General features: G+C 45.1%; 1 protein-coding gene across 1 annotated transcript in view; it reads right to left on the minus strand.

The window, feature by feature from the left end:
* NAV2 (neuron navigator 2) overlaps positions 1 to 12,301 on the minus strand; it is a 779,302-nt gene that overhangs the window by 766,570 nt on the left and 431 nt on the right. The window contains exon 2 of the mRNA XM_063671085.1: positions 6,960 to 7,614. Coding sequence (XP_063527155.1) covers positions 6,960 to 7,034 — 75 coding nt within the window. The 5' untranslated portion in view covers positions 7,035 to 7,614. The remainder of the gene's footprint in view (positions 1 to 6,959; positions 7,615 to 12,301) is intronic.

The following is a 12,301-nucleotide window of genomic DNA, read 5'->3' on the forward strand; positions in this document are numbered from 1 at the left end:
AGCCCTGACTTGCTGAATGACATAGGCATTGTTCCCGGGTAAACAAAACATCTGTAAGATGTCATACAGGTACCATGCAGGACGGAAGAAAGAGAAATGGAAACCAGGGAGCCAGCCAGGAAGTTATGCCACCATCCAGGCAAGAATTCCTGGACCTTAAACTAGGGTGGTAGCAGTGAGACTAGAAATTCCACTACTGATTGAAGAAGGCCATTTTATTCCCTGGAAAGCAATCCTAATCACAGTCACATTGATAGTGGGAGAGTGTGTGTGTGTGTGTGTGTGTGTGTGTGTGTACGTACTTATGCATGGATGCAAAGATGTTGGGAAAATAATTTTTAATTATTGGCAAGGTAAAATTTCAGTGGGTTCCTGGAGTCTAGCAGACATCAGTTGTGGAACCTTGGAGAAGTCCCTTAATCACAGATTTTACATCTGTAAAACAGATTAATAATACCTACATCATGGGTTTGGAATATCTAAATGAGATAAAGTAAAAGGCGTGCTAGTTCCTCCCTTGCACACAGGGGTTGCTCAATACATGTTAGTTACTTTCCCTGTCTTTACCCCATTGATCTAATTTTTTTAATCCTTTCCAAAAACTTCACTAAATCTGACCACTAGTGCTTGGGAAAATTACTTTAAAGCACTTGTTTTCCTTCTACATCTAAAAGGAATAACAATTGTCCTGTTTCCACTGGCACAAACGAAGTGCAAAGGCACTTCTACCATGAGAAGCATTAGAAGGTGTCATTACCTCAAGTCACTCCATCCAGAAGGCTGCCAGTCCCCGTCAGCCACTGATGCATTGAAGATTGGCAACATCTGAGATTCATCTGCCTCCATTTGCTAGGTGTAGTCACTAATGCAAATCCTCTTGCTTCTTCCTTCAAATCATGACTTCAATATGCCTTTGTCTATTCACCAGACCCAGTCTAGACTTCCTTCATCAAATGTTTTGATGACTGGAGAGAACTTTTAAATGTCCCCTTGAATCTTATTTCTCCCTCCTCTCTCTATGAGTAGTCAACATATTAAACCTAAGAGGATCCGATTCACCTCATGACCACAGGGAAAGAGGAATCTCAATCCTATAAGTAACATTCATTCATTCAACCAATATTTACTGGGAGCCTATTGCATGCTGTGGATGAAAAGATGGACAAGACCTCCTCAAGGAGCCAACCATCTGGTTCAGAGATGTGACATGTGGGAAAATGTCTGGGACATAAGGAAAATGTGGTGAACTCCTACCCAGGCTGCACTTAAGCAAGGTATAGAAACAGGAGGAGGATCCATTCTACATGGAGGATAAATGAGGAGTCTGGGAGTGAGGGCCTTCTGGATGGGTGGGTATGATACATAAACAAAGACTCAGAACTGGGGGGAAATGTAAGGTCTGTTCAGGAAAGAGCAATCAGAGCTTAACAAGAAGAGAAGATCTGGGTAAGAGAATAGGAGAATATAGTAGTCACAGTAATCCCCACTTACTGAATACTTATGGGCCAGGCACAGTGCTGAGCATCTTGTAACCTATGTACATGTAAATACCATTGGGGAAACAGCTCCAGGAGCATGTAGAATGCCTCCAGGTTTAACACTGAGGTCAACGAGACTCCAGTGAGATTCTAGCTTTCATCCATTATACCCTAGAAGTCAGTGATGATGTAAATTGCCAAGGGCTAGAGAGGATGGCTTCTTCTGAAGAAAGACACAGTGGGAAACCACTGAGTAGGATAACAATAGCTGGACTCTGGGACAAGTAATTTAGCCAGGAGTGGAGAATAAACTTAAGAAGAAGAAACAGAAACAAGAAAGCCAGCCAGAAGGCTATGCCACTACTTGGGCAAGAATTCCCGGACCTGAAACTATGGTGGTAGCAGTGAAACTAAAAAGCACAGACAGGCGCCAGATACATGTGGCACAGGAACAAGTAGGGCTGATGACTGGATGAGAAGGTGGTGGGCCTGTGAGGTGGGAGAAGGTCAAACAATTCTGAGTTGCAAACCCAAGTGACGAGGAAATTGGGAATTCCATTAATAAAAATGAAGACAAGAGGCTGATGGGGCAAATATGATAGTATATTGCCCTTTGAAGGGCAGGGTTTGGCAGATCCAGAGCAGTTCAGCCAACCCTGGAAATTTTAATTACACTAAGCCTGAGTTCACACTCTTCAAAGATATTTTTAAAAACTGGCTCCAGGAAGCTTTCATGCTGAGAAGTTGACAGCTAGGAGAATATTCAAACTGAACCATCTTTATCACTACTCAATCATCAAGCATCTTAAAAAAAAAAAAAAAACAACCAACAATTCTTATTTTACAGTGTTCATCCACTGTGGGAAACCTCTGTCTGTGAAGGACAAACTTCTAAAGAAGAGTAGAGAAAAATCAATCAAAAAGTCATTCCCTTGACTGATCAATAGGTGTCTGTCAGGGAAATTTTACTTCTCCCATCTATGCTAGTTAAGTAGGTTCTTAGAGCACTGAACAATACTTACCTCACTGAATTTCTCTATGCAGAAGCCCCCTGTCTCCCCAGCTTTTTCCTCACTTCAGCACAGAATTTGAATCTGACAAGAGCTAGGGATGCATAGAGAGCTGCCATCTATATGTGGCACCCAGGTAAGTCTTCAAAGGAATAGGGAGGAGCTTTCAGAGCTCTGAATGATAACCTCTCCTGGCACAGGGGACAAGTGGGCACATTCACATCTGAGGGCTGCCTCCTGATCTTCCCACGGCCAGCCGCTAAGGTCTCTGCTCAGAAGACACCTCCTCAGGGAGGCATCCCCTTATACCCAGCTAAAGCTCATCCTCTTGGGGCAAGAGAAGAGGTCTAGATCTTGATACCTTATGCATCTGCGGCTGCATAGGTGTGTACGAGGTAGAAAAATTCGTCTTCATTGATTTGTAAGCTTTAAAAGCACACACTTTATTGAATCTAAGTTATGCATCAATTAAAAGGGAAATTCCAGAGACTGCTGAGCCCTCGCGTCTGGGTGGCGGAATTGCCTGCGGGGTTTTGCCCTTGGTTTACTGAGGGGGGTCTTGGTTGCTGCTGAAGCCCCCCACCCCTTCTAAAGTGCAATGCAAAAGGGACATCATGTATATGCAGCGTTTGTTTGGAATTTTCTTTGCTTTTGTTTTCTTTGCGGTTGTTCTATCTGTGTGCATGGATTCCACACCTCTGCTGTAGGTAGATCCGTCAGCCGGCATTATTACCGTGTCTTGTCGGTTTTGTTATGCAACAGGCAGAATGCTGTTTTTAGCCTTGTTTTACTAAAACAAGAGGTTTTTTTTTTTTCAGTTATTTCTTCAAGGGAAACTAAATGATTTAGTTGGAGCAAAAAATATATATATATATAAAATAATAATAATAATAATAATAATAATAATAAAAGGGAAATTCAAGAATAATCATAAATATGAAATGTATACCTCTCTCACTCACTACACCAACTTTGCCCTATTTATTTTCTTTAGAGCATAGGCCAGTGTCTGGAAATAGATAGTGTAGTTATTTGCCTGTTGTTGGCTCTTCAGAAAGGTATTGTCTACCACAGTGGCCACTAGCCACATGCAGCTATTGAAGCTTAAACTAATTATAACTCAATAAAATTTAAAATTTGGCCACACTAGTAACATTTCAAGTGCTCCGTAGCCAGATATGGCTAGTGGCTACTGATTTGTACAGTGCACGAATAGAACATTTGCATCATTGCAGGAAGTTCTGTTGGAGAGCACTGATCTAAAACATAGGCTTCAAGAAAAAAGTGGCTTTGTATGTCTGGTTTATATTTAGCTCTTAGAAAGGTGCCTGGCACAAGGAGGCACTTCATAAATACTTGAATAGATGAATACTGGAATTATGTAATATCAAAAAACAGAGCCCAAACCAAAAACCTGGAAACATCCTAAATATACATCTATAAGGGATTAGTTATATAAATTTTGGCACTTCTACAGTGTAACTCTATCCAGTGACTAAAAGGCATGATTTGGGTGTGTATGTAATGACTCAGACAGACACCCACATTATTTTAAATGACAAAGCAAGCTTCCTAAAAATATGTATGGCATGAATCCATTTTATTAAGAAACACAAACCAAAAAAAGTCAAGAATAATATGTACGAAACTGTTAATAGCAGTCACTGCTGGATAGAATTAGAGAAATGAGAAATTTATATTCTGTATTCTTCTATAATGTTCAAATTTGTGATGTGTATGTATTACTTGAGTATTTTTTAAAGATTTAAAACAAAATCACAGCAGCCCTCTAAGAACAAAAGGAAAAAAAGAAAGCCCACATTGCAATCTATCCCAAGGATATGTGGAACATTTCTTAAATATTTACCAAGTGCCAAAGTCCTTCCCAGCTTTATTCCATTTAATCTTAATAATATCCCTACAATAACATCCCCATTGACCTATGTTGAAAATGTAGACTCTAAAAATCAGAGAGGTTAAGTAGGTTTCCCAGGGTTTCACAGCTAGCACACAGCACCATTGGCATTTGAACCCAGGTCTCTAGTTCTATAGTCCATGACGCTTTTCACTGCAGAAGGTATATGCATGTACCCACAAAGAGCCAGATCCTAGTTGGCCCTAAACTAGCCATTTCATCCATATGAAACCCTGAACAATCACCAAGATACAACCAGGTGCATGAGAAGTGGCTTTTCCTTCTTGGGACATTGGGAAATACAGCGAAATTGAATCTAGCTAGCCCTCTGCCTTGTCTCTTGACTTATCTCACAATTGTCTTTCCCTAAACATCTCTTACACACAGACAGAAATGCCAGGAGGATCTCGTGCCAATGAATGCTTGGTAACTTAAGCATGCTGGTGGAGACTTCCCAGCTCTCCAGCAGATGCCTCGATTGTGCCTTTGTTGGATTTTCAGCCAATCCCCCCTGAAGAGGAGTTTTCAGCTCACCCGAGGTATATGAGCCAAAACACTGTAGAGTCGCCTTTCAGCTTCGTGGACAAGACATTCCAGGCTGCACGCTGAGAGGCTTGTTTAGCTTCACACTTGACGCAAATGGGGTGTATGTTTACCCACAAACACACACATGCACACACCAACAGAAGCTGCTGCCGCCAACAGAAGCTACTGCAGTGGCGGTATTTCTAGAAGCCCAGAAACTGTACTCTGGGCAATGTGGAACTCGATCACAATGCCTATCAGGAAAAACAATCTTGTTCTTTCTGTGCAAAGTTTCAACCACAGCCCAGAAAATTCAGTAGAAGATGAAATGTAATACTCTATTAAGCCTTATTTTGCCAGTGCAAGTGAGAGCTCACTCAAGCATGGAGAGTCATTAAAATGGATCTTACATATATCATTATAAATTTAATAATCGCCATGACGGCTAGAGTTCAAGTTAAAATGAATGTCAGCTGAGCATGACCAATTGATGTTACCCCAGCTGCCGCAGAGCCTCACTTGGGGTTATATTCTACTTCCAGAGGCTCCATAGTACATGTGGACCCAACGCAGCCAGAGCCAAGAACAGATGGGAAATGCAGACATCTACACCTAGCCAAAAAGAAGCCATCATAATTGCATATTATCTTGCTGTACCAGCCCAATTAAAATTGTCTACAGTGTCAAAGGCCCCAAATGTTCCTCCACTAAGTGTCTGGATACCAAACTTGGCTAATACTTAGTAAAATGCAATCAGTCCTGGGTTCTGTTCACAACTATTATTGATTTTTCTCCTATCTCTCCGAAAGCTTCTGTAGAAATCGGAGTAGACAGGTCTAGTAGGTTACACACTTAATAAATCAAACACCACAAAACAAATCCCACTTATCTAGGTTCCCAAGATAGTGGGCATTCTTCCCAAATTACAGTGACAGCAGTTTCGGAAATTGAATTTTTTGTTAGGAATGGAGTCAATATTTATGTTTATAAAATGTTTATTTTTGTTTATTTTTATCCTTGGAAAGTCAGAGAAAATGCAATACAAAATCCTTTTTCATACACACACACACACACACACACACACACACACACACACACACAGAGCCATATAAAATTATAGGGAAGAGTCAGAAGGACAGTTTTCATCTCCATGTGTATTTCACACTGGGAAGAGTCAATCTCTGAGACTCAGGAGGAAAGGGATACTCACACCACTCTGAAAGAACATCAGAAGTCTTTTTTTTTTTTTTTTTTTTACCATCCACAACATTTCAAAGGAAATATCAGAAATTATTTTCAGCTCAACACAAATTTGGACTCTGCTAGAACTGTATTTAACCCTTGCCACCCCCTGGTCTTAGCTATGCCCCAAGAGTGAGAAGATGTAGCTTCAACTTTCTTCCTAGACAACCAGCCACTCTATGCTACTCCCCAACGCGTCTGCCTTTTAAAGACAAGTTGAACTTTAACTGGTAGACACAGGTCCTGGGTGACTGCAGCTTTCAGACCAATGACAGCAAATGACCTACACTCAACAGGCCATTTTAAATGGCTGTGACATTCTCACAGATAGGGCCAAAGAGTGCAGTAGAATATGTTTTTGATCCATAAACACAAGAGCCAGTTAACCACACAGAGAATAATTCAAACAAAACCTCCGCTGCAGGAGCAACATTTCCAAAAGGTGCTAAGAGTGTGTGAATCCCGAAGGGGACTTCAGTACAAAGAAACTCATATTGGACTTTGAGAACACCAACATTTTTTGTTAACTCCCTCAGTTAACGCTTATAAATCTTTGCCTTTTTGGCTGCCAGGACTGAATTTTTTTCCATTTTCTTTATCTTTCTTCTTGCCTACCAGTAAGTCAAGACACCCAACATCAAGACGTAGCAAATCTCAAGCCACCATGCTACCTCCTTCCGGAGAGAAAGACAGACAAGCATGCTCAATGATGACCACCTGTGCTCTCTGAATCACACTTAGCAATTCCAGCACCATAATCCAATCAAGCAACAAAGTTCTGCCACTTACCCTCTTTTGATCTTCCAGTCCGTGGGTAACTGGCTTTCTCTTCTGCTGTTGGCTGGACTCAGAAACCGATTCCATTTCCCAGAAATAAAATCCTCTCTCTCCTTCAGCGATGCTTCCAAATCCACAGAGGAACAAAATAACCCACACAAAAGTGATGCATGCAACCACCAGACAGAGTTCCCGCCAGCCAAGGAAATCAGCACCACCTCTTCAAAGGTCTTCCTGTCTTCTTAAAATCCACTCGGGAACCTCACTCAGCACCGCTGCCTTTGCAATGAGGGTGACTGCTGCCGGCATCATGAGAGCTAAGTCTTGGGGTTTTACTTTAGGTCTGAGACTCCCTTCATGAGAGCCCAGAGGACAGATTTGGGCAAAGGCAAGTCCATATCCTGAGGCACATACCACATTACTGCCCCAGAAACCCTTTCCTTCACTGTCTCCTTGGCACAGATAATTTATATGTCAATAACAATGTAAATGGGCATTTAATCCACCAAGCTGATAACATCCACATCCCTCTCTGGCAGCCCCTGACTCCCATAAATCACTGCAAACACTGCATGGAAAGCCGCCCCTCATGGCTCCTGCAAGCGTTCATCACAGCAGTGGCTCCCCTCCTGGGCTGTCATCTTCCTTCATGGTGTAAGACCCATACCTGAGGAGAAAATGTTCAACAGTCAGATTTGTCTTTTGTAGAAAAGTACAGATTTTTGAGCTGTCTTTCCCACCACCTGGAGCCACATAGTGAGGCCTGAACCAGGCAGCAGCCGATGATCTTTTTCCAAGCTCCTCTGAGCACATCCATGGACAAGCAACCTCCAGGGGCCTCTCGGGCTCCCCACTTCTCACGTTCTGGAAATAAGCACACCGGAGCTGGAAATGAGTTATCTTTCGAACTTCCATGGGGTGCATGATCATCATCATCATCATCATCATCAGAGAAATAAGGCATCAAAGTATGAAGAGACAGAGAAGCAATGGTCTGTGAAGCACAAAGCATCAACATTTTTCCCCCAATTACAGCTGCAGGAGGCAGTGTATGGCAGGCGAGACACCAGGGTCCTCAGGGAGGGTGAGAAAGAGCAGCCGAGATTGTCTCAGGGCCGAAAAGCAACTGTCTATGGAGCCGCATTCCCTGCCTGGGAACCTGCAGATAGAGCAGACACTCAGTCACCTCCTGGCTGACGTCACAGAAGCTTGGAGGGACAGGGAGGGAGGAGAGAGGAAGGAACCTCTGCACCAAGAAAAATATTCACACTTGGTACACCCTCCCATAAGTAGTCCAAGAGGTGGGGACATATCTGAGGATCCTATGAAGATCATGCATCAACAAGTAATTATGAATGCCTCCTCCCACAACACCAGCACCATCAGGAAGGAAAGGAATGGGGGGTGGGGAGCTCTTTACTAAAAGGCACTAGTCTTGCCAGCATTTGTAATGAACGCACTAGCCATTCCACAATTCAGGCCATGCCAGCCTCCGGGAGAGCTGTGGCCAGATCCGGCCGCAGCGGGCACTAGACAGAAACCCACAGACCCTCCCTTGCAGCTGTCCTGACTGGTGGCTACTTTGGAATAAGGCCGAAGCCATCCCCTATCACAAAAGGCTTCCGCACAGCTCAGTGCCAAAGCAGGTTAAGAGGCGGACATGAGACTGGGCCACAGAGGGCTTGTGAGGGGGGAGGAGGAGGAGAAGGACTAGCAGATGCTTGGGAGAGAAGCAGTAGAGGGGATGTGACTTCGCAGGTACATCCATCTTAATTCAAGGCTTGTCCCACACACGTGAAACACTCGGCCAGAACAGACTTCTGCAAGTGAATTCCCAAGTCACAGATGTTCTGAATTTGGTAAGAATCAGTGAGGAGCAGAATGTTCAGAAGGTTATCTTGTATACCCAAGAGTGGGTGACATTATAGACAGAATGACTGAAGCCCTCTGCTGACCCAGGAAGTAGCTGAGCTTTTAGAAAAAAGTAGATACTCTCTTGCTGCTCACTACCACTATCTCCACAGCCTCTTCAAGGGATCCTTTGCAAAGGTGAAACCTCAGAATCATTCTTTTTAGCTCCAGACCACAATGCAAGTAAACTCTGACAAACTGGCTATACATATTACCCTTTTCTGAATCCAATTGAAACCTCAAACTAAAAGACTCAGGCAGACCTAGGTTCAAATCTCAACACTGCAGCTTCTTGTGTGGCCCTGAGCCAGTAACTTAATCCAAATCTCAGTTTTCTCATCTATAAAGTGAGGAAAATGGTACCACACAAAATTGGAAAGATCAAGATCACCTATTAACACAGAGTAGGTGATCAAATGGTAATTGCTAACATGTACTGAATGTTTGCTATATGCTTAGCGCTAACTACTGCTTCATGTATTCATTTATTCAGCACATCTCTGTTAAGGGCATGCTGTGTGTCACTTCTTTTGCTTCAAATAGAGATGTTTAGCCTTGTATTCGAGATGAGACGACTGAAGATAAGAGAGGTCAAGTAACTAGCCTAGAGTTACACAGCGAGGAAGTGTGGGTCTAAAATTTGAACCCAGGTCTGACTTCAAAGTTCCTGCTCATATCCATGCTCTCTGGAAGGAGTACTGTTGTTTGGCTTTTCACAAGCAGGCTGAGTTCAGAATCTACACTTTTCATAGCTACTGGCCCTCCTCATGAATAATAATAAAAGAAAAAAAAGCCAGGTGCCAAAAAGGGTCTCCTGCTTGGAAGGCCTTCTCCATTGGGGCTGCCTCATTGACAGCTCTGGGCTTTCTCTGTATCTGAGAACAGCTCTGCACTCTGTGCCAGGCCCCTGTGCTGGAGCTCCCTCCCGGGTGAGACCCTGTCACATCCCATCACACCAGCCGGCACACACGCCCCAAGCGCACATGGGGACAGACGCTGTCGCCACAGAAATACCTCCCAACCAGCAGGAAGTGGGAGGATGTTCAACACCTCCTGTGAGCCTTTTGTTTTTTTCTAGGAGTCAGTCTCCACCAGTTCTGGGGCTGTTGCTGTCCTTGTGCTGGAGCCAGAGGGTAGAGAGTTACAGGAGAAAGAGGAGAAGCAAGGATGCTGTTGTCAGCTAGCTAGCTGCCACATCCAGTCTATTTCCTGACTGGGCAGAGGGGACTTCAAGAGAGTATGCTCTGATGTAAAAGCTCTGGTTTCCTACTGCCAGAGAAATCTCAGGATGTTTAAATACACTTGAATGAAAATAAGCTGAAAGAAAGGACTCAGGAAACATTTAACTGAATTGTTGAGAAATGGACATGCTTGCTGGATTGATCCCTAAATGCAGCAATGTATCAGCAGCTTCTCCTCTCTGTGTCATAAGTCAGTCAGGAGCAGCTGCAAGGGAAAGGAGAAAAACAAGAAGGCTTGGCCAAACTGCACCATAAGATGAGTGGGGAGCATTGAGGGCAAGCCCTGGCTTCTCCTCAAAGTTCAGAAGACAAGCCCAGTCTTACTGAAGATCTTCTGAACACACTGCCAAGACTTTTTCCTGCCTGGTACAAACAGCCTCCAAAAGGCTTCAAACTCCCATTCCACATCTGCCCAAATCCTTCTTCCTCTGGGCAACCCCCGGCGGTGGGAGGGCGGGTGGGGCGGAGGTTAAAGACGGGTTTGGAGATATAGCCCAGAACATAGATGGTACAGGAAAAAGCTGCCTAGTCTTAGAGGTAGAAGCATCCTTCAGAGGGACCCGCTGAAGTCCCTTCCTACAGTAAAACTTCATTCCCTGTTAAATGCCAATTTAGGATTCCAGGTGCCAGACAAGTCACAGGCCAGGCCTTCTTAGGTATAACTTACTCCTTTTGCCGTGGGTGTTGGAATTGTGAGCCCAGCTTTGGCAAAATATCCTTAGATTTTCCCAAAGTTTGCAAAATCAGGCAATGCCCCTCCTCACTCCTGTCCTTCTCTCCAGTGGCTGCCGGGACTGGGGAAACTGTTTTTTTAAATCTGGATTAAAGGTTGGAGGGCTGGGGGGCCTGACCTGTCTCATCTTATACCTGGAGTTAAGCTTCTAAAAGAAGGGTGCATCTAAAAGAAGGGTCTTTCCAACGGTCTAATTAACACTTATCACCAAAATCGCATTTTTAATTAGCCCTTGGTGTTAATAGGGGAAACAGAAGAGCTTCTTGGAAATCTAACTTTTCATTAATCAATCAATAAATAAGTTACATAAGAGGTATGAAAGAGAACCAAGGAGGCATGATGGTTTCTGGGCTGAGTTTCTAATCTAGGGGCTTTTTTGCTCCCAAAGGGAGCCTGCGAGCCGGCCACTTCTGCTAAGCCACAGGGGAGGGAGGGCTGACCCAGCCGCCAACCCTGGCGCCTTTATCTGTGCACTGCGAGCGAGCGGAGCGTGCTCCGCCTCTTCCCTGAAGAAAAGAAAGGATCACACACAAAAATAAGTCACTAGGGCCCCAGCTGGGCGACGCGGGCTGCCACCGCCGCCGCCTGAGTCCCTATGCAGGCAAGAAAGGAGCCGGCTCAGCGGAGCGCACACCCGGGAGGCACCGCGGCTCCCAGTGCTCGGGCGCCCCCTCCCCGCCCGCGCCCTAGCCCGCCGCCCGCAGCTAACCGGAGCGTGGGAGAGCGAGAGCCAGGGCAACCGCAGGCCTGGCCTAGTTGCCCCCGGCTTGGCTCGGATCCGATCCACCTACACCACCCCCACCAACACATAACACGTATGGACAGACAGGCACAGCGAAGAGACATAGACCAACACAAGCACAGCAGATACTCGCAGACATGCAGACAGATACACATACAGACTTACAGACGCACATCCATATACACAGATAACCATAGAAGCTCAGATTACAGACGAGGAAGCACGCCCTCACAGAGGGACCCGCGCAGACAGGTACTGGACCTACATTCGGAGACAGACGCAGCTAGAAAACAGAGGCGCAGACAGAAAACACACACACTCATAGATACACCTAGAGACTAGCACACAGAGAGGAGGACACACACAGACTGAAAACACAGAGACGCTGACAGAAGGATCCACAAATAGCGGTATTCAGACACAAGCACCTGGAGAGGGCGTTCACAGACACCCATGCCAACAGCAAACACAGAGGGACCCAGACGCGGAGATACACCCAGAGACACAATCACGCAGAGGGGAACCCGCAGAGACACGCAAACAGGACAGTCAGAAACACAAAAACACGCACAGGAGGTGGCACAGCCTCAGGCACGTACGCCCAGAGGGACACACACCCACTCCGGATGGGGGCGTGAGCAGTGTCGCTGGAGGCCGGGAAAGTGCGCCCCCGAGCTCGCAGAGCAGCCTCGGAGCACTGCGCCGGGCGCCCAGCCCCGCATCTGCT

The sequence above is a fragment of the Pongo pygmaeus genome, chromosome 9 (genome assembly GCF_028885625.2).
Source record: "Pongo pygmaeus isolate AG05252 chromosome 9, NHGRI_mPonPyg2-v2.0_pri, whole genome shotgun sequence".
Lineage (NCBI taxonomy): Eukaryota > Metazoa > Chordata > Mammalia > Primates > Hominidae > Pongo > Pongo pygmaeus.